This window comes from Hemiscyllium ocellatum, chromosome 26 (assembly GCF_020745735.1).
Source record: "Hemiscyllium ocellatum isolate sHemOce1 chromosome 26, sHemOce1.pat.X.cur, whole genome shotgun sequence".
NCBI lineage: Eukaryota > Metazoa > Chordata > Chondrichthyes > Orectolobiformes > Hemiscylliidae > Hemiscyllium > Hemiscyllium ocellatum.
Window position 1 is genome coordinate 39,411,625 of NC_083426.1, and position 26,112 is coordinate 39,437,736.

General features: G+C 41.9%; 1 protein-coding gene across 2 annotated transcripts in view; it reads right to left on the bottom strand.

The window, feature by feature from the left end:
* Positions 1-19,231, bottom strand: part of mkrn4 (makorin, ring finger protein, 4) — a 34,441-nt gene extending 15,210 nt beyond the window's left edge. The window contains exons 1-2 of one of the 2 annotated variants that reach the window (XM_060845165.1): positions 19,106-19,231; positions 1,254-1,382 (exon numbers count right to left, since the gene is read on the bottom strand). In XM_060845165.1, the coding sequence (XP_060701148.1) occupies positions 1,254-1,382; positions 19,106-19,158 (182 nt within the window). In that variant the 5' untranslated portion in view covers positions 19,159-19,231. Of the gene's footprint in view, positions 1-1,253; positions 1,383-18,984; positions 19,060-19,105 lie in introns of those variants that run through there. The other variant, XM_060845166.1, reaches the window with a different exon arrangement.
* Between the last annotated feature and the right edge of the window lie 6,881 nt (positions 19,232-26,112).

A 26,112-nucleotide genomic window follows, 5' to 3' on the forward strand; every position in this document is an offset into this window, starting at 1 on the left:
ACATCAGTATATCATCACTAAGTTTGAATTACAACACTGTGGTAGTATTCAAAGACAATAGGGATATCCCTATTGTACACAGTCAGTACAGTTCTGGTCACGGGTAGGGGTGGAAAATAAGTGGGATGAGTGCTTCACTGACTGTGCCAGAATTTGTTATCCATCCCTAGTTGCTCTCAAGATAGCGAGCTATCCTCTGGATTTACTATAGTTACATCCAGCAAAGTTGTCAAGGAGGAGTTCTTGGATTTTGATCCAGTAACTGTGGCAAAGAAAAGTGCTATGGTTCCAAGTCAGAATGGCGAGTGGCTTAGAGTGAAACCTGCAAGGGTGTCCACTGCATCTGCTGCCCTTGTCCTACTAGGTGTCAGAGGTTTAGTTTAGAAGGTGCTGTCCAAGGAGCCTTAGTACACAATGCCATTATTGTGATCTGGTGGAAAAGGAAATGGAACACCGTCAATCTAACAGGCTATTTTATACAGCGTACTATCAAGCTTCTGGAGTGTTGTTGGAACAGCACTCACCCAAGTAAGTGGGAAGTATTCCATACATTCCTGATTTATGCCTTTAGATGACCGACACAGAAGTCAGGAGGAGAATTACACACCATGGAATTCCTACCCTCCAATCTGCTCTTGTAGCCACAGTATTAACATGACAGGTTCAGCTTAGTTTCTGGTCAACAGTAACCTTACAGGACTTTGATTGTGGGGGATTCAGTAACGGTTAACCACTGGATGTCAAGGGGTAATGGTTAAGTTCTCTTTTAAAGACAGACAGTCATTGCGTGGTACTTCTATCGCATGATGTTACTGTGACACCTGTCAGCCCAAACCTGGATACTACTGCTGCATTTAGACACTGACAGCTTCAGTATCTAGCATCACGAACAGTGTTTGTGAACATCCCCTATTCTGACCTTATGATGGGGAAAAAAGATAATTGATGAAAGTAGTTGAAAATGGTAGGATACAATATTAGTCAGATATGTAAAATGTTTCTACATTAAAGGTAGATACGTACTAGCTCAACCTAAAATGTTTCAGTCTGTACTGCAACTGTCCACTTCAAATCACTTTTCCTGCTGGCACAGAATGCATATTAAATTTACAATACAGTCACTAATGCAAAATAAATATTCAACATGTGAAGCACAAAAGTATGCTTATGTAATAAAATTTTACATATGCAAACTCTAACAAAGAGCAAGCCCAAAATAAACATTATGAATTTCTCCAAGTGACCAAACAAACCTGCAACTGTTTCCATAGAAGCAAAATCCATTCAAATAGTGTTTGCAGATCTGGGACGACTTCAGCATAGAAAGGTCATGTGAATAATAGCAGCTATGTCCCCATTTGCAAACGCCACAGACAAAGTTTCTGGAAAACATTAAATTTGAAATAATGTGAAAATGTTGAAATGCATGTCAAGATTCTCAAGTTAAACCTTCATTACTAGCCCAGAGAGGACAATCAGAGGATTTATATGGACTCAAGACTGAAAAGGATGGCTTTCATTTGCTGTGGATTTTCTTTGGAGGATCTTTGAGACCTCACAGCACATTCCAAATTTTCTATAAACCAAGCATTCCTACTCTAAGAAATAAATAGTTCAAAGCTGTATAAATTACACTAGTTAAGATTTCAACTTCCTACTACTAGCTTGTAAAGATTTCACAATTGAAAATGTTTTACTCCCATTTGCCAGCACTTGGCTCATATCCCTCTAAACCTTTCCTATTCATGTAGGAAGTGACTAAAGAGCAACATGCCTATGTACAATTATTTTTCGTGCACAAACTAGAGAAAATGATGTTACCTATTTATGGTTGCCACCCATTGCTGTCTCCAGGAAATCAGAATCCTTATTTTAAAACAATCAGTGGCTCCCATGTACCCATTGGTTCCTGTAACCCCATTTCAGTAAGTAATAACTTCAAGCAACTATCTTCAGTTGCTTTTTAAAAGTCTCTTTATAAAAATCCATCACAAACAAATTGAAAATATAACCGCATAGGAAATAACCATTTTTAAAAAATCAAGCAGAGAAAACATGCACAGACAACAAAAGACATAGACAGTTTACAAAACACTGAAAAGAAGGCAAGGAAAGAGACATGCATCACAAGTGTCAAAATAAAATGTTATTTATAGGAGAAGTACTGGAACCATACAACTGATAAGAGATGACAAAAGGACCTTACCACATGAATACCACTGGAAAGCAGGATAACATTCAGACAAATAAAATATCTTCACTGATTTGTTAAACGTTTAACAAAACCAGGGAGAGATTAAAAGGAATACCTGCACGAGTACAAAACATCAAAAATTGATTAGATAAAAACCTTCATCCATTAAAAAGAAACTCAATTCAGACAGTGCAGAAGGAGGCCAAGCAGCCCTTTGTACCTAACTAACATACCTGCACCAGTTATATATTCAGATGTACAGAATGGAAACAGACCTGTCAGTCCAACTTGTCCATGCCAGATATCCTAAATTAATCTAGTCCCAATTGGCTCATATCCTTCTAAACCCTTCCTATTCATGTACCCATCCGGATGCCTTTTAAATCTTGCAATTATACCAGCCTCCACCACCTCCTTTGGGAGCTCATTCCATACACGCATCACCCTCTCCGTGAAAACGTTGCCCCATTAGGTCACTTAATTATTCTCTTCTCCCCTTAAACCTATGCCCTCTAGGTTTGAATAACCTCACCCTGGGGAAAAGATTTACTAGTCCATGCTCCTCATGACTTTATACATCTTTAGAAGGACACCCCTCAGCCTCTGACACTCCACGGAAAATAGCCCCAGCCTGCTGAACCTCTCCACATAGCTCAAACCCTCCAACCCTGGCAACATCCTTGGAAGATCTTTTTGAACCCAGTCAGGTTTCACAACATCCTTCCTATAGCAGGGACACCAGAACTACACTGAGTATTCAGAGAGTGGCCTAACCAATATCCTGTACAGCTACGTGAGCTCCCAACTGCTATACTCCGTGCACTGACCAATAAAAACAAGCATACCAAACATCTCCTTCACTATCCTACCACCTACTTATTGACCTATTACCCAATGTTCCTAATTATTTGCTGAATAAAGTTCATTATATTAAGTCTATAAACCCTTGATACTTCCCAAAAGATATTTTCTCTAATAGGAGAAGATATCTTGCATGCTCAGCATTTGAAGGTAAAATTTTATTTTGAAAAATGTGAACAGATTAAAATTTCCACATACTCTTATTCTTATCCACTTAGTGTACTGCTTGTTAATTTCTGTTAATTGTAAACTTAGTAACCAGCCCAAGATTTTCCATTACAACTGAAATGAGCCCTACTCTAGATACGCCACAAATACATAAATATATACTCTTGAGCAGAGAAAATCCTGGAGTCTTTATAATATCTATGCTCATAAGCATCCCAGATAAAGCCCATTGGACATAGAGGCTGTATGGCCTAACTTCAGCTCATCAAGTCTGATCTGCCATTCAATCATGGCTGATAAGTTTTGCAGCCCCATTCTCCCTGTAGTCCTTGGATCCCTTGGATAGTCAAGAACCTCTCAGAATTAAAGACCTGACCTCCACAGCCTTTTGTGGCAGTGAATTCCATAGATTCACCACTCTGTCTGAAGAATTTTCTCCTTATCGCCATTCTAATTAAAATTAAACAAGCTAATCAGAGGACTACTATTCTCTGGCAGGTTTCTCCATTGTAGATGGTTATGTTAATTCTGCAAACCAAAAACTAGCAATTTGTCAGATTGACTAGCTTAACTTCTGCCTGCAGAGTTCATTATGAAACACTTCTGATCTCAGTAGTTCTAAATAAAGTGTTAAAAACTACAATCACTTCACCCAGCCACAATCTTTCTGGAGGCTACAAATTGTTTCACTGTAACTAGACCATTTCCCTTCAACATCCAATTAAAGCAGGACAACTGTTCTCAACATTGACCAGACAGAACTGCTGCTCATGATATTCATGAATTTGTGGGGCTGTTATGGACCAGGCCAGACCGGCTTAAAACATTAAAGGAGGTAGCCCAGGGCCTGACATTTGTAGATGTTTTAGGCACTTGTAAGGAGAGAGCAAGAGCGAGAGAAAAAAAAATTTAGGTGCTCTAGCAGATGTAGGGCAGACAGCCAGTGAGCAAGACAGCATGCAAGAAAATGAGCAACGTTTCCAGCAGATGTAGAGTGGAGAGATGGAGCTAGCAAAAGAGCCAGAAACATCTGTTTAATCAGGGAGCCTTTGTGGCCCAGCAGCTTTAATCAGACAGATTGCTCAAACCAAAACCAAACCAGGAAAAATCCTGATCTGGGAGAACCGACCACTCCCTTTTTATGGTACAAGTGTTTTAAAAAAAGACCTAAAAGCCTTTTGATTGTTGTCTTAGGTAGTATCTATTAGCCATTAACAAAAGTCCCTAATCCCAGATAAATCGCAATCTCTACCTTTTACAAACCCTCTTCAAAAACAAAAAAAAAAACAACCAAGGACAACATAACCTTCTTAAAGGAACACCTGTCTTCTTTACAAAAAAAACCAAAAAGATATCCACAGATGGCTTCATTTTAAAACCTCAATCTTACATAGGACACTACAATACATATACATCACACCAACTATAACCATGCAATGAGAAAGTAAGGACTGCAGGTGCTGGAGATCAGTCGAAACATGTGGTGCTGGAAAAGCACAGCCAATCAGGCAGCATCCGAGGACAGTCAACATTTCAGGCATAAGCCCTTCATTATGAGTGAGACTTGAGGGCCAAGGGGGCTGAGAGATAACAGAGTTGGGTTGGGAAGGTAGCTGGGGATGCAATAGATATATGAAGGTGGGGGTGAAAGTGATAAGTTGGAGAGGAGGGTGGAGCAGATAGGTGGAAAGGAAGATGGACAGGTAGGACCATTCAAGAGGCCGGTGCAGAGTTGGAGGTTGGGACTGGGATAGGTGGGAGGGGAGGGGAAATGGAACTGGTGAAATCATATTGATCCCATGTGGTTGGAGGATCCCAAGACAGACATCTACTACAAACCAGACTCCCAAGGCTACCTAGATTACACTTCCTCCCACCCCGCCTCCTGTAAAAACTTAATCCCTTATTCCCAATTCCTCTGCCTCAACCACTCTCAGGAAGACCAATTCTACCATAGAACATCTCAGATGGCCTCTTTCTTCAAAGACAGCAATTTCCCCTCCCACATAGTCAACGATGCCCTTCAACATGACTCCACATCCCACAGTTCTGCCCATGAACCCAACCCCTCCAACTGCAACAAGAACAGAACCCCCAGATCCTCACCTTACACCCACCAACCTCCAGATACACTGCATCATCCTACATAATTTCTGCCACCTACAAACAACCCCACAAGAGATATTTCCCTCCCCACCTCTATCTGCATTTCAGAAAGACCATTCCCTCCCAGACTCCCTCGTCAGGTCCACGTCCCCATCCAACCCATCCTCCCCTCCCATTGCAAGAAGTGCAAAGCCTGCGTCCACACCTCTTCTCCCCCCCCCACCCCCCCTTCCCACCAAGGCCCCAAAAGAACCATTCCACATTCAATAGAACTTTACCTGTACCCCTCATTTACTGCATCCGTTGTACCCGCTGTAGTATCCTCTACATTAGGGAAATAGGATGCCAACTTGCAGATCGTTTCAGAGAACATCTCTGGGATGCCCACACCAACCAAACCTCATCGCCCTGTCGCTGAACTAACTCCCCCTCCCACTCCTCCAAAGACATACGGTCCTGGGCTTCCTCCATACTTAAACCCAAACCACCACCCAACACCTGGAGCAAGAACGCCTCATCTTCAACCTTGAGACCCTCCAACCACACAGGATCAATGGGAATTTCACCAAATTTGCCAATTTCCCCTCTCCCATCTCATTCCAGTGCCAGCCTCCCAAATCAGCACCACTCTCATGAAACGGTCCTACTTGTCCATCTTCCTTTCCACCTATCACTCACCCCAACCATCATCTATCACATTTCCAGGTACCTTTACCCAGCCAACCTTCTTTCATCTCAGCCCCCTTGGCCCACAAGTCACATTCCTTATGAAGGGCTTCCGCCCAAAATATCAATTCTCCAGCTCCTCAGATGTTGCCTGACAAATTATGCGTTTCCAGCAGCACACTCTTCAACTTCGAGGGACAAAGAGCATATACAGCGCTGTAATGTTCTAATGTTCTAACTATAACCGCGCACCATACATTCTATTTTGATCCATTTACTCATGCCACCGAAAGCCTCAGTTTCTCATCCAAGGCTTGACAATGCATCAGCAGTGATAGGGATCGACAACATGGAAACGGACTTTTTGATCCAACTCGTTCATACCAAATGAAAATTAATCTAGTCCCACATGCCAGTAGTTAGCACATATCTCTAAACCTTTCCTGTTCATACACACATCCAGATGCCTTTTAAACATTGAAGGCTGGTACAGTTGCACCATTTCCCCTGGCAGCTCATTCCATACACACACCACACTGAAAAAGTGGCCCGTTAGATCCCTTTTAAATCTATCCCCTCTCACCCTAAACCTAAGCCCTCTAGTTCTGGATTCTCCCACCCCAGGGAAAAGACCTTTGATATTTTGTCTATCCAAGCCCCTCAATTTTCTAAAACAGCAATAAGGTCATCCCTTAGCCTCTGACACTCTAGGGAAAACAGCCCCAGCCTATTCAGCCTTTTCCAATAACTCAAACACTGCAACCCTGGCAGTAGCCTTAAAAAGGTTTAGAAAAGATTTTACAAGTTTGACAACATTCTTCCCATAGGAGGGTGACCTGAATTTCACAATATTCCAGAAGTGGCTTAACAAATGTCCTGTCCAGCCACATGATCTGGGCAGCACAGTGGTTAGCACTGCTGCCTCATAGCACCAGAGACCCAGGTTCAATTCCCGCTTCAGGCGATTGACTGTGTGGAGTTTGCACATTCTCCCCGTGCCTGCGTGGGTTTCCTCCGGGTGCCCTGGTTTCCTCCCACAGTCCACAAATGTGCAGGTTCGGTGAATTGGCCATGCTAAATTGTCCGTAGTGTTAGGTATTTGGGGTAAGTGTAGGGGATTGGGTCTGGGTGGGTTGCATTTCGGCAGGTCAGTGTGGACTTGTTAGGCCGAAGGGCCTGTTTCCACACTGCAAGTAATCTAATGATCTCTCACTCCTATACTCAATACTGACAACAGAGGAAAGCATACCAAACGCCTCAGTCATTACCCTTCGCTGTCCACTACACCTCCAATTTTGGTGTAATCTGCAAACTTTCTAACTATACCTCTTATGTTCACATCCAAATCATTTATATAAATGATAAAATGCAGTGTTCCTAGCACTAATCCTTGTGACACACCACTGGTCAGTCCTCCAGTCTGAAAAACAATCCTCCATCATCATCACAGTCTGTCTTCTGCCTCCAAATGGCTAGTTGTCCCTGTATTCCAGGTGAGCTAACCTTGCTAACCAGTCTACCATGAGTAACCTTGTCAAACTCTTACTGAAGTCCATTTAAATCACGTCCACTGCTCTGCCATCAATCCTCTTTGAAGGAAGTAACAAATAAAAACTATCCCTGATCAGCCCTTGCCTTTCTAAATACATGTAAACCCAGTCCCTCAGGAATCCCTCCAACTACTTGCCCACCACTGACGTCAGGCTCACTTGTTTATACTTCTCTGGCTTTTTCTTACCACCTTTCTTAAATAGTGGCACCACGGTAGACACAATCTCCAGTCTTCCAGCACCTCACCTGTGACTATTGGTGACAAATATCTCAGAAAGGGGCCCAGCAATCATCTCCCTAGCTTCCCCCAGAGTTCTAGGGTACATCAGATCAGGTCCTGCGGATTTATCCCCCTTTACACATTTTAGTACGTCTAGTGCTTCCTCCTCGGTAATATGGAGAATTTAAGATGTTACCGTCTATTGCCCCATATTCTGTATCTTCCATGTCCTTCCATAGAGTAAACACTGATGCAAAATACTCATTTAGTAATACCTCCATCTCTTGCAGTTCCACACGTAGGCTGCCTTGCTGATCTTTGAGGGGCCCTGTTCTCTCCCTAGTTCCCCTTTTGTCCTCAATGCAATTATAAAATCCCTATGGATTCTCTTTAACCCTATTTGCCAAAACTCTCATGACCCCTCTTTGTCTTCTTGATTTTCTTCTTAAAGTATACTCCTGATCTCTGCTGTCTATACCTAACATATGCTTCCTTCTTTTTCTTAACCAAAACCTCAATTTCTCGAGTCATCCAGCATTCCCTACACCTGCCAGCCTAACCTTTCAACCTAACAGGAACACAGTCTCTTGAAGTTGCAAATGTTCCTTCCACGTGGGACAAAAAAAAATCACCAATATTAACTACTCAATTGGGTAACCCGGAAAAGACTATTGGTTAGTCTTTGAAAGGTGCTGGCACTTTTTTCATTTCAAATGGCATAAATTTAAATTGATACATTCCAATCAGCACTACAAAAAACAAAAAAAGTCTTTGAGGCACATGCCAGTGTCCTCCAAGTCCAACTTAGAAACATAAGCTGCTTGTCCCACCTTTCAAATACAGTCGTCCAAATGTGAAATTGAACACATAGATCCAATTTTGTAACAGATTGACTTTGAGATTGGGTACAATGGTTCTGTGTAGACTCTGGTTTTGGCAACATTACTATGGGTGAGCTCTAATCACTGCAAATCACTTCGATTATGTTGACTTGGAGTAGGTGTTCAATCTCTCTTTGAGCCTGTGCCAATTTGAGGATTGTCTATAAGGATCGTGCCCAATCAGAACAGCAATTCCTATGTCTACATAATGCATAATTAAAATTAGTATTTCTCAGTTTATTTCCACACATCTTCCCATGTGATAGTAATAACTCTTTCAAGTCATTCGATTTTCCCATGGTAGGTAACTCAATTTATCCCAATTTTTGACATCTTCCTCATTGGACAATCTAATTTGAGTGCATAATTCAGAATCCTCTGAACTTGGTTCTTCAGTGTTGTGACCAATAACACATTCTCTTTTGCTTTCCTTCCCTATCAAAATACCCTTTGAACATATTGACATGACACATTTTTCCCTGTCTGAAGTTCTTATCAAATAGTTCACCTCACTCAACCTCCTTGACTTGATAAGGTCCACTAAACCTTGCATTTAAAAAAGGTTCACCTATCACTGGAACTGAATCTCAATCAGCAAAATTGCACGTCTTGATTTCTTGTCTGCCTCCTGTTTCATTGTATACTGTGATTTTTTTTGAAATGTTGCCTCACCAATTCCCGTTATATTTAACCGTTCCCTAAAATTGACATAGTCCAAATATGCGGTCTCTGAATTCTGACTCACCAATTTCTCCTTCATTAATTTTATTGGTCATCTCACCTCATGCCCAAAAACAAATTCAAATGGACTGAATTTGGTTATTCATTTGTTGCATCTCGGATGGCAAAAATTAAACAAATTACTTTATCCCAATCAGCTGGATATTCTGTACTATAAGCCCTCAATGTGATCGTTAATGTCTAATGCCACCTTTCTATACTCCCTACAATTCTGGATGGTACGCAGAAGATTTGAATTGCTTTATTCCCAAGGTGTCCATAACTTCCTTGAATAATTTTAAATGTAAATTTTGACCCTTGATCTGATGGTCTCTGTGGCTAGTCCATATCCAGTAAAATATTTGAGTAACTCTTCTACAATCCTTTTAGCCTTGACATTGCTTAATGGAACGACCTCTGGAAATCTAGTGGACACATCCATTATTGTTAACAAATACTGATTCCCACGTTTTGTTTTAGTTAGGGGTCCTAAACAGTCAATTAAAACTCCTGTAAAAGCTTTCTCAAATGCAGAAATGGGTATTAAAAGCACAGATTTTATTACTGCCTGCGATTTTCCAATTACCTGACATGTATGGCAAAATTCATCCGCATTTTTATGCAGTCCAGGCCAGTAAAAATCCTTTTGTATTTTAGCTGGAGTTTCTCTCACCCCTAAATGACCACCTACTGGTATTTCCCACACCACCACCTTTCTATAACGCACTGGTAACATGACTTGATGAACAATATCAGCCCATTGGTCATCTGCCTGATTATGTAATGGTCACCATTTCCTTGTTAAGACATTATTTTTGAGATAACAGCACTCAGGGAGACATTCAGATTCTTCTTCCATGTATGTTTTACACACAATTGCTTCAGTTTTTCATCTCTGTTGTAACGCAGTTAATTTCTACTTTGTCATCCATCTGCTCCAGGTTTGTCTCAAGCAATTAATCAAACTTGGTCTCTGATAATTCCACGTCAACTTTCTGAACACTTTGATTTCTCCTCCTGTTTCAACTTTTGCGACCTTGTTACCACAGTCAGGAAAACTCCCAGGATATGCTTCCTGTAATACCTCCGTTACCTGATTTTCCACTGGCTTTTCAACCACAGTGGGCAGCACTCCTACCTGTGACCTAGCTATATCGTTAGCAAGGACAAATTGTATTCCAAGAGCAGAGAGTTCTTCCAATACTCCTACCACCACTTTTCCATTTTACACTGGACACTAACCTCACTCTACATAGCTGAGCACTTGTCTCACCAAGAATTCCACTTACTACCACTTTTTCCAGCAACAGTCCTTCAGAGGCACATGTCTTCTCATTCCTCAATATTGAAGATTGACACGATCCGGTCTCAATATTGTAACCTTGCAACCTGCTGCTCCCAGCCTATGCAAGTAAACTTTACCTTTGCTGGTATATGGTTTAAGAGGATCTGGCATTTCTTCCTTAAACAACCTCTGACCAGGCTGTACATTCTGCTGCAGCTTTTTAGCCTCCACTGTGCTTTCCATTACCACTTCAACAAAAGTCACTGGTTTATCCAGTTTTCCTACATCCACCATCAGTGCTTATCCTAGCTCAACAACACTGATTTTATATGGCCTACTTTATAGCAGTGAAAACACTGGAACTTTTTAAACTTCTCTTTCCCCTTCATGGGTTTCCTTTTAACCCTGTAGTAAGTTATCCTTACGATATTCACCGAGATCTACTTTTCCCTTACCATGTGAGGATTTCTCTTTTCCCCTATTTCTATCCCTTACGGATAGAAATTTATGATGGAAGCCAAACTGATTTCGGAACCACCTCAGTCAGCCATTTCAGCTGCTAATCTTGCAGTTTTAGCTCTCTGCTCTTCCACAAGAGTTCTCACTATCTCGAGTATTAAATGTCTGAACTCTTCAGAAATAATCGTTTCTCTAACAGAGATAGGTTTGCTCTATTTCTAATGCCCTTATCCAATCAAAATGACTTTATCGATCCTTTCAAACTCAGTGGAAGTTTGACCAGATTCTTAGATTCCTGAAATGTTGTCTGTAGGCTTCTGGGTGAAGCACATACACGTTTAAGATGACTTTCTTCACCTCATATTCCCCAGATACCTCTTCTACAAATACCTCACTAGCTCAACCCACAAGTTTTGTTTGTATCAAAAAAAAACCACATGGTCACTGGTCACCTCATTTGTTTAGCCATCCTCTCAAAAGGAGATCAAAAAAGCTTCCACATCCTTCTTAACAAATATAGGTAATGCTTGAATTTGTTCAAAAAGGTGTCCACCAAGCGTTTGACTATCATGGGTTTGCTCATCCTCACTAAGCTTACCTTCCGCTTTCAGTTCCATCTTTTTAAAGCAACTTTCCTGTCTAAGTGCCAACTTCTGAAGTTCAAACTCTTTCTTTTTGTTCTGCTTTAAAATCATAATTCAAAATGCTTCATTTCTTTTTCTCTTTCTTTTGCCTCTAATTCAAGCTGCTTCATCTTCAATTGAAGATGAAGCCATTTCCAAGAGGTTCTCATGGCATTTCCAGCAAATTTAAAATGTTGCGCTATTGCTGGAAGTAACTACAACTCCCCCCCCAAGAGACACAGGCAATTTTAACTCCAGCTTTTTGCCAATTCAGCAGCTTTTCCTTGTTCACCTTTTGTAAAACCCCTCAAGTCATTTCTTCCATCCCCAGAAAATTCTGTGACTGAAAGAGCCATTACTACACCAAGCACTGTTTAAACCAAATTCAACACCCAGAACAGAAGACACTAACACCTATCACTCACTGAGTTTGTGTCCAACAACCCTAACCCTAAATCGAAATCAGATTAAAATTAGGTGGTCATCCAGGATTTATGAACCAGGCCAAAACCCCTCAAATGCCTCACATCACCAGGGACCTGGGTTTGATTCCCGCCTTGGATGACTGTCTGTGTGGAGTTTGCACATTCTCCCAGTGTCTGCGTGGGTTTCCTTCACATGCTCTGGTTTCCTAATCCAAAGATGTGCAGGTTAGGCAAATTGGCCGTGCTAAAATTGTCCACAGTCAGGGTAAATATAATGTAGGTGAATGGATCTGGGTGGGATACTCTTCGGAAGGTCGGAGTGGACTTGGGCTGAAGGGCCTGCTTCCATACTGTAGGGAATCTAATTTCAAGAAGGCAACACAAATCCTAAATTTTCTGGTTGTTTTTGGCAGACATAGGCTGATATTCCAGGAGTGATGCAGCTGATCAATCCACTCGGCTTGAAATAAAACAGAATTTATTTACACACTACCGAAATAAATACCAGGAAAAGAAAACAGAATTTAAAATAACACCTATTTGGAAACCCAACCAACAAGACATCCCTGCAACTTAATAAGGGAGCTGTTCGAATTCCCTGCAACATACCCAGAAACACACCTCTTGGCTAAAAAGTAAATTCAAATACAGGATCTTACATGAGTAACAGGCAGAAATATCTGCTCGATCAGGGAACCTTTGTTCCCCAGCAGCTTCGAACAAACTGCTTGCTAAAACAAAAAGCAAACTAGGAAAAAACCTTGAACTGGGAGAACTGGCCACTCCCCTTTTATTGTATTGATTTTTTTGAAAACCTAAAAGCCTTTTCTCCAATTGTTGCCTTTGTCAGTATCTGTTAGTCATTACTAAAGTTCCTTATCCCAAGCAAAAATCTGACTCTTGCAAGTCCTCTTCAAAAAAAAAACAAGGACAAATTAACCTTGCTAAAGGAACAACATCGTCACAGGCCAACCAGATGTTAAACATGACTCCCTCGATCCTATTCCCATGGAGAGCCTTGTATCCAGGTAGAAATGCTATTTTTGACTCAAATCTCTCAACGATGATGAAGACAGGCAACTGGACAGACAACTATTTACACCACCTCTCCAGGACTTGAAACTTGGTCTGTAAATTCAGAGAATGTGGTTATTGTCATAATAAATACCTTAATTGATGAGAAACAGATGGCAGCATTAAACAACAATTTGACAAGAGACTAAAACTAGCTATAAAGCTCAGGTTATTTTTTTTAGGTTTGTGCAATCCCTAAACAATTGCAAACTTGTGTTTTTGATCCACTTTTCATTTAGCAACCCGTTCCTTTTACAAGGCATGTTCTTGACAATTCAGTAAATGGCGAAGATATGCAATTAGGAATCACCAAATTCCCAATTTTCAATGGCAAGATTTGATTATAAACGTAGACTGAAAATGCATTGTGAAATGATCTTTTAATCAAAATTCTATTAAGAAAGTTTAGTTGTGAAATATGGGACTCATAACCCTAGGATTAAAGAACATAGCTTATAGAGTCATAGAGATGTATAGCATGGAAACAGACCCTTCGGTCCAACCCGTCCATACTGATCAGATATCCCAACCAACCTCATCCCACCTGCCAGCACCGGCCCATATCCCTCAAAACCCTTCCTATTCGTATTCACATCCAAATGCCTTTTAAATGTTGCAATCTTACCAGCCTCCACCACATCCTCTGGCAGCTCATTCCATACACGTACTACCCACTGCGTGAAAAAGTTGCCCCTCAGGTCTCTTTGATATCTTTCCCCTCTCACTCTAAACCTATGCCCTCCCTGACCCCAGGGAAAAGACTGCCTATTTATCCTATCCATGCCCCTCAATTTTGTAAACCTCTATAAGGTCACCCCTCAGCCTCTGACGCTCCAGGGTAAACAGCCCCAGCCTGTCAGGCCTCTCCCTGTCGCTCAGATCCTCCAACCCAGACAACATCCTTGTAAATCTTTTCTGAATCGTGTCAAGTTTCACAACATCTTTCCGATAGGAAGACGACCAGAATTGCATGCAATATTCCAACAGTGGCCTAACCAATGTCCAGCCTAGCCGCAACATCACCTCCCAACCCCTGTACTCAATACTCTGACCAATAAAGGAAAGCATACCAAACGCCGCCTTCACTATCCTATTTACCTGTGACTCCACTTTCAAGGAGTATGAACCTGCACTCCAAGGTCTCTTTGTTCAGCAACACTCCCTCGGACCTTACCATTAAGTGTATAAGTCCTGCTAAGATTTGCTTTCCCAAAATGCAGCACCTTGCATTTAGCTGAATTAAACTCCATCTGCCACTTCTCTGCCTATTGGCCCATCTGATCTAAGTCTTGCTGTAATCGGAGATAACCCTCTTTGCTGTCCACTACATCTCCAATTTTGGTGTCATCTGCAAACTTACTAACGGTACCTCTTATGCTCGCATCCAAATCATTTATGTAAATGACAAAAAGTAGAAGGCCCAGCACCGATCCTTGTGGCACTCCACTGGTCACAGGCCTCCAGTCTGAAAAACAACCCTCCACCAACACCCTCTGTCTTCTAACTTTGAGCCATTTCAGTATCCAAATGGCTAGTTCTCCCTTTAATTCATGAGATCTAACCTTGCTAATCAGTCTCCCATGGGAATCTTGTCGTATGCCTTACTGAAGTCCACATAGATAACATCTACTGTGCTGCCCTCATCAATCTTCTTTGTTACTTCTTCAAAAACTCAATCAAGTTTGAGAGACATGATTTCCCACACACAAAGCCATGTTGACTAGCCCAAATTAATCCTTGCCTTTCCAAATACATGTACACCCTGTCCCTCAAGATTCCCTCCAACAACTTGCCCACCACAGAGGTCAGGCTCACTGGTCTATAGGACCCTGACTTGTCTTTACCACCCTTCTTAAACAGTGGCACCACATTTGCCAACCTCCAGTCTTCTGGCACCTCACCTGTGACTATCGATGATACAAATATCGCAGCAAGAGGCCCTAGCAATCACTTCTCTAGCTTCCCACAGAGTTCACGGGTACACCTGATCAGGCCCTAGGAATTTATCCACCTTTAACCATTTCAAGACATCCAGCACTTCCTCTTCTGTAATCTGGACATTTTGCAAGATCTTTTTTCCCCCACAGTCTATATCTTCCATATCCTTTTCCACAGTAAATAATGATGCAAAATATTCATTTAGTATCTCCCCCATTTTCTGTAGCTCCACACAAAGGCCGCCTTGCTGATCTTTGAGGGGCCCTATTCTCTCCATAGTTACCATTTTGTCCTTAATATACATTTGCAAAAACCCTTTGGATTCTCCTTAATTCTATTTGCCAAAGCTATCTCATGTCCCCGTTTTGCCCTCCTGATTTCCCTCTTAAGTATACTCCTACTTTCTTTATACTCTAAGGATTCACTTGATCTATCCTGTCTATACCTGACATGTGCTTCCTTCTTTTTCTTAACCAAACCCTCAATTTCTTTAGTCATCCAGCATTCTCTATACCTACCAGCCTTCCCTTTCATCCTGACAGGAATATACTTTCTCTGGATTCTTGTTGTTATCTCATTTCTGAAGGCTTCCCATTTTCCAGCCGTCCCTTTACCTGCAAACATCTGCCTCCAATCAGCTTTTGAAAGATCTTGCCTAATACCATCAAAATTGTCCTTTCTCCAATTTAGAACTAGTCTATCCTTTTCTATCACTATTTTAAAAAGAAGAGAATTCTGGTCGCTGGCCCCAAAGTGCTCCCCCACTGACACCTCAGTCACCTGCCCTACCTTATTTCCCAGGAGTAAGTCAAGTTTTGCACCTTCTCTTGTAGGTACATCCACATACTGAATCAGAAAACTGTCTTGACACACAAATTCCTCTCCATCTAAACCTTTAACACTATGGCAATCGCAGTCTATGTTTGGAAGTTAAAATCCCCTACCATTTCTACCCTATTATTCTTACCGATAACAGATCTCCTTGCAAGTTTGTTTCTCAATTTCCCTCTGACTATTTTGTGCCCGCGTGCGGGGGGGGGGGGGGGCTCTATAATACAATCCCAATAAGGTGATCATCCCTTTCTTATTTCTCAGTTCCATCCAAATAACTTCCCTGGATGTATTTCCAGGAATATCTTCTTTCAGCACAGCTGTAATGCTATCCCTTATCAAAAAGGCCACTTCCCCTCCTCTCTTACCTCCCTTTCTATCATTCCTGTAGCATTTGTATCCAGGTACATTAAGCTACCAGTCCTGCCCATCCCTGAGCCATGTTTCCGTAATTGCTATGATATCCCAGTCCCATGTTCCTAATCATGCCCAGAGTTCATCTGCCTTCCCTGTTCAGCCCCTTGCATTGAAATAAATGTAGTTTAAATTTATTAGTCCTACTTGTCCCTGCCTGCCCTGACTGTTTGACTCACTTCTGTTCTCAGCTGTACCATCTCAGATCGATCTCTTTCCTCATTATCTCCCTGGGTCCACCCCACCCCCTACCACCTTACTAGTTTAAATCCTCCTAAGCAGTTCTAGCAAGTCTCCCTGCCAGTAAGTTAGTCCCCTTCCAATTTAGGTGGTTTTGTCCTTCTTCTAAGGTCACTTCTACCCCAAAAGAGATTCCAATGATCCGAAAATGCGAATCCTTCTCCCATACACCAGCTCCTCAGCCATGCATTCATCTGCTCTATCCTTCTATTCCTACCCTCACTAGCTCATAGCACTGAGTGTAATACCCTTGAGGACCTCCTTTTTAAATTTCTGCCTAAGACTCTAAACTCCCTTTGGAATCTCAACCTTTTCCCTTCCTATATCCTTGGTTCCAATGTGGACAATGACCTCTTGCTGGCCCCTCTCCCCCATGAGAACATTCTGCACCGTCTCTGAGACATCCTAATTAAGCTACTCGAGATGTGCAGAAATGCCAGTGTGTTGAGGCCAAGGGGTGTTTAACCTCCATTTGAAGGTCTATTTTCAGGTCAGTAAGACTCTCAGCAATGTTTTAAAACAGGTGCAGTAACCGTCCTTGAATGCAGTGGTGGTGGGGAACGACAAGAGAAAGATGGGAGATAGTCTGAGCACATACATTTCAATTTCTCTCTGGGTGGGGGCTCATCACCAAATTTCACAAAGATAGGGACTGCCACTGCTACAAATATGAACTTCATTAAATGCTAAAACCTAACAACGTGATCATTTAAATCAATAGAATTGAACTTTTTCTAAAATGTCACCCAGCAAGTTTAAACAACAAAGTTAATTCTTTGCCATTTTGGTTACAAAACAGAACTAGGGTCAGAAAGACAACAACCAATCTCAATTCATGATCAGCAGGAAAGGGGCTGGTGAACTGGACTGGGATAAGGAGTTAGGTTAAACCAATGGTGACCTTGGGTCATTTTAGGTTGGGAGTGCACTCTAAACTGGTCTTTGCAGAATTCTCAGATGGGGAGGCCAGAAGTAGACTTTCAACAGGAGGCTCTTTCCTTTGAACCCATTGTCGCTCTTCACCCTTTCCCATCTGTCTGTATTACAGAATGTTGTTGAAATTGCATAAAAACTATCCATGAGGCTTTACATTCAATATTTCCACTAGTACCCAAAGTATTATTAGAAGCAACCCAATAGCCTAGTTTTCATTTTATTCTTCCCCTCCTCCCACCTGCAGAAATAGCCTTGTGAGCCCTCACATCTTAAAGAAAAAGCAAGCCTTGCCAGAACACCCACAACCCATTAAATTTTTTTAAAAATCCAGAGCACCCTAAGTGAGAGAGGGTTAGAAACCAATTTTAACAGAGGAATGAATGTTTGTGATAAGTAACAAATACAACTGAAAAATCAAAGCTGAATACATAAAGCTCAAAACTAGGGTGAAAAAGCACCTTTAGAAGAACCTGGGTTGTGGCAAGGCCCAAGGGAGATTTGATAGTTTCCAAATTACAAGAGATCTGGGCAAAGTAGATAAAGGGGAAAACAATTTTAAAGATGCTTTGCAAAAGAAGCAAGTGAGAAAGACTAATCACAATAGTACATATGGTCTGGAATGCTTGCCTGGATGCGTGGTGGAAACATGCTCAAAATGAGGCTCTCAAAAGGATAGGAGATGAATGTTTACACACAAGGGTTGGAGGGCTACAGAGGAGTGGTGCAGACACGTGGTGACTGACTGACCTCCTTCCGATCTTTGAGGGTACAAACAGAAAGGCAAGGCAGAGAGGAAAACAAAAGCCACCACCTTGCAACACTGAGGTCTGGTCGTCTAATAACTCAACTGGTGAGAACAGATACTTTCCAAGCTTAAAACTTCAAAACACACCCCGATATAAAATAATTATGCGGGTTTGCGTCAGCAGCCTCACTGCAGAACAAATCATTAAAAACAAGGAAAAAGCGTGGAGCCCGATTTAAAAAACGCTCAAGTCCATCGCCGCCACAGATGATTTAAAAGCGTGGGGATCTACAGTGTGAACTACCCCGCCATTAAACCTGTTGAACTATAACCTGGTGTTGTGTGATTTTTGAACTTGCACAGCCCAGTCCAACACCGGCATCACCAAATCATAGCCCGCCCCTGGCACCACAACACCGCGCTGGACAACACAGTCAGAGAGAACTAACGAAGCAGCCGATGGACGCGGAGGGCTGACCAGAACCACGAGGAGACTCAAGTTTACTCAGATTACGGTGGACGACGCCGATTCCCGCGGGCCCGTGGATAAAAGGCCGAGTATTGTCCACAGCCGCCCTCCCACAGGGGGAGGGGGAGGGGGGGTTTCAGCCGAATGCCAGCGCCGCGCGGCCATCGCGCGCACCAACCGTCACTTGGGCACCAACGGAATTCCCCTCAGTGTTTTCGCTCTCACTCTCGCGCGCGCTCCCCCACAATGGGCGGGAGGGAGAGGTGTGCCGTGGGTTCAGAGCTTTAGCCGCCCCTCACCTGCACAGAATCCGCCTCCGACGCGGAGCGCTGCCCGCCCCAGCTTCCGCCATCCCGCTACCGGAGGCTCCTGGTCCCGGTTAGCTCCCTCCCCCACCCCCCGCGTGGGGGGCCCCTTTTATCAACGGCTCCGGATCGGGACCCGCCCCGCTTCCGCCGTTAACCAATCATTGACCCGGACTCGCCTTTCCCTCCCGCCCCCCATCCACATAATCCACCAATCAGAAAGAGAGAGGGCGCCAATTCAGGAAAAACGGAGAGAATAGAGCGCTGAAGCAATTAGGCAGGTCTGGCATCATTGCTCTGTTTACTGAGCTGTATCGGGCATTAAACTGGATCTGGCAGTACGATAGGCTGTACCTGCTGTGTTTGGCAATATACTGTACTGTATCTATTCTGTACTTGCCCTGTATTTGGCAGAATACTGTATCTGGATAGGCTTCCACTGCTCCAAACCGACATGGGTGGGAATCAGAAAGCTTCCTGATCAGATTTGGAGTCAGGCAGGGCATTCTCCTGCCTTGTCTCTGTGCTGTATAGTGCCTTTTGCAGAGTCCATCAGGAAGGATGTGAGCCTGAGAGCAGTGACTATTCCAAGCAGTGGAGGCCTGTAGGTCAAAGCCTTCCTGTACATGGATGACATCCCGTTTTTTGCTCAGAGCCTGAAGACTGGAGGTTGGCTAACGTGTGCCACTCTCTGAGGAGGGCAGTAAGGACAAGCCAGGGAACTATAGACCAGTGAGCCTGACGACAGTAGTGGACAAGTTGTTAGAGGGAATGCTGAGGGACAGGATGTACATGTATTTCAAAAGGCAAGGGCTGATTAGGGATAGTCAACATGGCTTTGTGTGTTAAAAATCATGTCACACAAACTTGATTGTTTCTTCTTCAAAAAACTCAAAGAGGATTGATGAGGGCAGAGCGGTAGATGTGATCTATACGGACTGCAGTAAGGGAACTGATGCTTTATACCTGATACAATCTGGACAAATCATCTGAAGTTGCTGGGTGAAATGTTCCTGATGAAGGGCTTATGCTTGAAACATCAATTCTCCCAGTCCTCGGATGCTGCCTGACCAGCTGTGCTTTTCCAGCACCACCATCTTCAATTCTGAAGTTGCTGGGTGTCTAGGTCAGAGGAGCTGGGCCTGTGCCAAAATTTGGGATGAATGTATTGCAAAGGTAAGGTAGAGACTGGGCAGATGAGTGCACTGCTCCCTCTCTATTGACTGTCATACATCTCCTTATGGAAGGTGCCTGTGCAAAGATGCAGTGGATTTGGTCACAATTTATCCCAAGCAAGTGTATGATGCAGGACTCTGCGCTCTGTTGCCCAGGATGCACACCGAGGCAAACATCAAATGCACCTGGAGGACCATCAACTTTGTGAAAAATGCTCTTTCATCTGCCTAAAACTTGTCCTTTAATGCAAAGAGTTGACCTGGACTAAGTGTTGCAGACTGGCACATTCCAAGTCAAGGAGTATGCGCTGAGAGATGCATTAAAGCTTGTGGTTGGTGCCGCCAGGGCATGGTGGGAAAAGACCACTATCTAAGATCCTTCTGCCAAAGTGTAAAAAGTGTCCATTCAGTTAATCAGACCCTCTCTTTGGCTCAAATGTGTATAAATTAATGTGCTGCATGAGTAGGAGTGCCTTTGGTTTTTGCAACTGCAGGGAACATCAAATTTCAATGTTTGTTTGTTCTGTATATACAAAGGCTTACAGAACTACTTTCTTAGCTATGTGCATAAAGGTTTTTGAAAATAAAGTACACTTTTGCAATAAATAATCTGTACAGTACTTGAACTGTATCTGACAATACTGTAGTCCTGTTTATTATCCACCATGCTGTTATGCTTGCATTTCCATCCTGAACCTACTACAATGTTCCAAAGAAGCACAACACAAACTGAAAGAACAATACCTCATTTTCCCTTGGGCATTTTACAACTTCCAAGTCTCAATATTGAGATCCACCGACCATGACCACAGTTTCCTCAAATTCTCTTACATTTTTCATCCCCTCCCACTCTCTCACACTGGCTTGTGCCTTGTTTACTTTGCTCTCAGCCTAGTGAACCTATTTTATTTTTCTCACACATCTCCTTAACCATCATCAACGCTCCCCTTGTCTTTCCCTCTAGGCACTTTTGCACTCTGTTTCACTTGCTGTTTCATATCTATTTTCAAACTTCTTTCAGTTGTACAGAAGACATATCAGATGCAAAGTATAAAACTCTGTTTCTCATTCTACAGATGCCACCAGACCTGCTGAGTTTAACAAGTATTTTGTTTTTATTTCAGATTTCCAGTATCCACAGTATTTTCCTTTTATCCAAACGAGTAGCATTGAATTGGAGAGGTGATCTCTAGAGATTGTATTGGACTTACTGAGCTGCTTCAGCATTTTCTGTCTTCATTTCAGAATGCCAGCTTCTGCGGTATTTTAGTTTCATGTCACCCAATTATTTCCTTCACAATTTTAACAGGTTCAGTCACTCATTTCAATTAAGATGTCAAAAAGTCACGAGCTTTTTTAAAATTCACTCATATGATTTGGATGTCACCAACTGAGCCAGCATTCATTACCCATCCCTGTTTGCCCTTGATCAGGTGGTGATGAGCTGTTTTATTGACCCACTGCAGGGTATTTGGTGTAAGTACATCCACAATGCCATCAAAGAGGGAGTTTCAAATTTTGACCAATGACACTGAAGGAACAACAATACATTTCCAAGGGTGTGTGTCTCTTAGGTGGTAGCTTGTAGGTGACAGTGTTTCCATGCCCTCATCCAGCTGGATGGTTGCAGTCGTGGGTTTGGAAAGTGCTGTTTAAGGAGCCTTGGTGAATTACTACAGTGCACCTTCTAAATTCAGTCACCAGAAATGTGAAACAAGAATAGAGAGAAAAAAAACCAATCACTCTGAGAAAGGAACTGCACCTAAAATAATAATAGATTTTCTGGATAGATTTGATTATCTTTCAACAGAGTTGGCAAGGTTTTAAGTACTAGTGATGGTATTGTAGGGGCATTGAGGTTACTAAATAGTCCTCTTAAAATATGAGAATTCTCTGTGCTTCAAAAGGTCTTCTCACATTACTGCTGGAAAGTTTGAATATCATGAAGAGAATGGTGACAGCCAGGTCAGAATTTCTGAACGGTGGCAATCTCAAGCAGATTTTACCTCCAGCTCCTTTTTTTTTAAAACCAAATCATGGAACTCCATATTTTAGAGAGATTCTGATCAGGTCTCTCTCAAAAATAACATCTATTCTGACCATGGTGAGGAGGAGCCAGTGTTGGACTGGGGTGGACAAAGTTAAAAATCACACAACACCAAGTTATATTCCAATAGGTTTATTTGGAAGTACTAGCTTTTGGAGCACTGCTCCTTTATCAGGTAGCTAGTGGGACAGGATCATAAGACACAGAATTTATAGCACAATATTATAGTGTCATGCAACTGATACAATACATTGAACAAACCTTGATTGCTGTTAAGTCTTTCATCTTTTAGAATAGGTTGCAGGTTTCAATTCATTCATACATAAATCTTGAAAGTTCTGGGACTTACATATTAATAAATCAAAACTTCCAACCAATTCTAAAAGATGAAAGATTTAACAGCAATCTAAGTTTGTTCAATATATTGTATAAGTTGCATGACATTATGATCTTGTGCCATAAATCCTGTGCCTTTTGATCTTCTTTGGACCACTCAGTATTTTGAACAGAACTAGCCTCCATGTTATCAAGCTGATTCAGACACACTGGAGAAAGTGCAAAAAGTTAATCAACTAATATCAGAACTGAAAGATCGCACCGATCAACAAAGATTAAACATACTGGGGATCTTTTGTTTATATAAAAGCCTGAGGTATGACCTGTTAAAGATCTTTGAGATTACAAATGAGTTTGATACAACACCTAAAGAGTTGTTTGCTTTCAGTCAAGTCCAGAACAAAAGCCATAAATATAAGACCATCACAGATGAATCCAAAAGGGAATTGCAGAAAGTAAACCTGTATGTGTATGTGACCTGAATACATCTAAATAAAGTGGTCAAGGTTCTCAATTTTTCTGTTAATTGTTGATGGTATCATGTGTAAAAGCCCGTGACTGCTCAAAACCCTTCCTGACAAAAAAAAATTAGTTGCATGGGGCAGACATGCTTCAGTAAAACAAAAGACCAGGTGTATATTCTGGGATGAAACCAGACTCCCAAGTTTAAGAGCTGAAAATGTGTTGCTGGAAAAGCGCAGCAGGTCAGGCAGCATCCAAGGAGAATCGAAATTTTGGGCATGAGCCATTCGTCAGGAATGATTCCTGAAGAAGGGCTCATGCCTGAAACGTCGATTCTCCTGCTCCTTGGATGCTGCCTGACCTGCTGCGCTTTTCCAGCAACACATTTTCAGCTCTGATCTCCAGCACCTGCAGTCCTCACTTTTTCCAGGCTTAAGAGCAGACACATGAAAAGGGTCACTGTTAAGCTGCACCTCAAAAGGAAAAAGCCAATTAATTTGATTCCATGAACTTGACCAGAGGTAAGTTCCAGAAAGTAGCCAGGAGGGTATAAGAACCCAAACCGCCGGACTCAGGGTACTCCCACTCTCCAGCCTACAGAGAGGCACAACAGGGTACAGCAGTGATCAGAGCAGCTTGCCCTCCAACAGAGATGTACAGCACAGAAACAGACCCTCCGGTCCAACTGGTCCATGCTGACCAGATATCCTAACCTAATTTAATCCCATTTGCCAGCACTTGGCCCATATCCCTTTAAACCTTTCCTACTCATATACCCATTCAGGTGCCATTTAAATGCTGTAATTATTCCAGCCTTCACTACTTCCTCTGGCAGCTCATTCCATACACACACCACCATGTATGTGAAAATGTTGCCCGTTAGGTTTTTTTTATATCTTTCCACTCTCACCCTATACCTATGCCCTCTAGTTCTGGACTTTCCCACTCCAGGGAAAAGACAGTCTATTTATCCTATCCATGACCCTCATGCATTTATAAACCTCTATAAAGGTCACCCTCAGTCTCCACTCCTCCAGGAAAAACAGCCCAAGCTATTCAGCCTCTCGCCTTTACTCAAATCCTCCAAACCTGGCAACATCCTTATAAATCTTTTTGAACTCTTTCAAGTTTCACAACATCCTTCCGAGAGGAAGGAGACCAGAATTGCACACAATATTCCAAAAGTGGCCTAACCAATGTCCTGTACAGCCGCAACATGACCTCCTAACTCCTGTAGTCAATGCTCTGACCAGTAAAGGAAAGCATACCAAATGCCTTTTTCACGATCCTGTCTACCTGCGACTCTACACTGAGCAATTCGACAGCAGGTCAGGCAGCATCTGAGGAATTAGAGAGTTGACATTTTGGGAAAAAGCCTTTCATCAGAAATAAGCCCTCATTCGTGATGAAATGCTTTTGCCCGAATGTCAACTCTCCTGCTCCTCAGATGCTGCCTGACCTGCTTTGCTTTTCCAGCACCACACTCTCAACTCTAATCTCCAGCATCTGCAGTCCTCACTTTTGCCCAAACGATTCAACAGACGAGCAAAAATTACAAGTATTTTATGTTTCTAAAGAATCAGATCGTTAGAAATAGAGTTGTTAAAAGTGTACTTAGCTCTTAACCTTTGTTGTCTTCAATCAAAGTTGCGACCTAGTTCACTGACTGCAGATTCATGCCGTGTAGTCCTTTCCTGATACATGTTAAGGTGCCTGGGTAAATCAACATTGTGTACACTAATTGAGAAGTCTGCAGGGTCTTAGAGACACTGTTACATGGATAACCTAAAGATGACAATGCACTATTTCTTCCCTTAAGTTCAAACAATACCCACATACTCTATTCCCCTTAACTCCTGAATTTTCAAAGTCATTCACAATAGCTCAAAAGAGCATGTTCACATCTCATGGCTAAGCTAATCTGCCTACAATTTCCTTGTAAGGTGTTGTTATGGACAAGATCCCAGATTGAAATATGACTTGATAGTTTTTTAAAAATACAATTATGAACTAACAAAGTAGTCTTTCTCTGAAATACAATGCTGCAGATTTGGTTTTAACAATAAAATAGAAGTTTAGTGCACAAAAGAAAATCAAGATAAAAAATAATAAACCCATCTATTTACCAACACACAATATTTCAAAATGCACAATAAAGTACAATCCTTTTAAACCCAATGTGATGTTATATTACTGCCATCTCCATCATATCTATGGGTTTCATCTGCTTCTTTCAATTCCCAATCTTGAGTGTTTTGTGGCCTCTTGTTTAGTCACGCAACTTGGTTCAAATGTTCTTAGCTTTGAATAACTTCTGCGGTGTTCGACAAAAATTTTTGTAATTTGGAGCTTTCAATTAAAACCTTTACATTGAGGTATCTATTTCCTTACTGTTTTAAATTATCTTTTATTTTGGAGGGGAGAGAGATTGTTTATTTATATCTAACTCCAACTAGGCCTTCTGACAGCTGCTAACAAAAACCTTTCAGGTTATGAGTTTTCCCCTAAAAACAAATTCCCAATCCTTCAACCTGCAAGCAAGCTAATGCTTTCCAATGTTTACTCTGTCCACTGGTAAAGTCTTCCCAGGAGCCCCTTCTGTTTCATACTGGTTTAAAGAAAATCCTAGATCCAAAAAAATCTGACAAGTTAATCAAAAACAGACCAAAATCCACATCCCACAAGTTCAAGATCCAAACTCTTTAAAAATTTATATAAAACATCTATTTAAATCACACCTAACATTTCAGGACCAAAATCTCCCTGTAAACACATACCTGTAACAATGGGTTAACGTAAGCCAACTTGCTTTGATTATACCAATGATCTCTCCATTTGGAGTCAATTAACAACAGGTTCACACACCAGAATTCTACTTATGTTTATTGTCACACAACGGTGTTTAAATGGGAAAAAAATCTGGATTCGTCAGTGATGTAACAGTTTGGTGATGTGCTACTCCGGTAAGTTTGGATATTAAC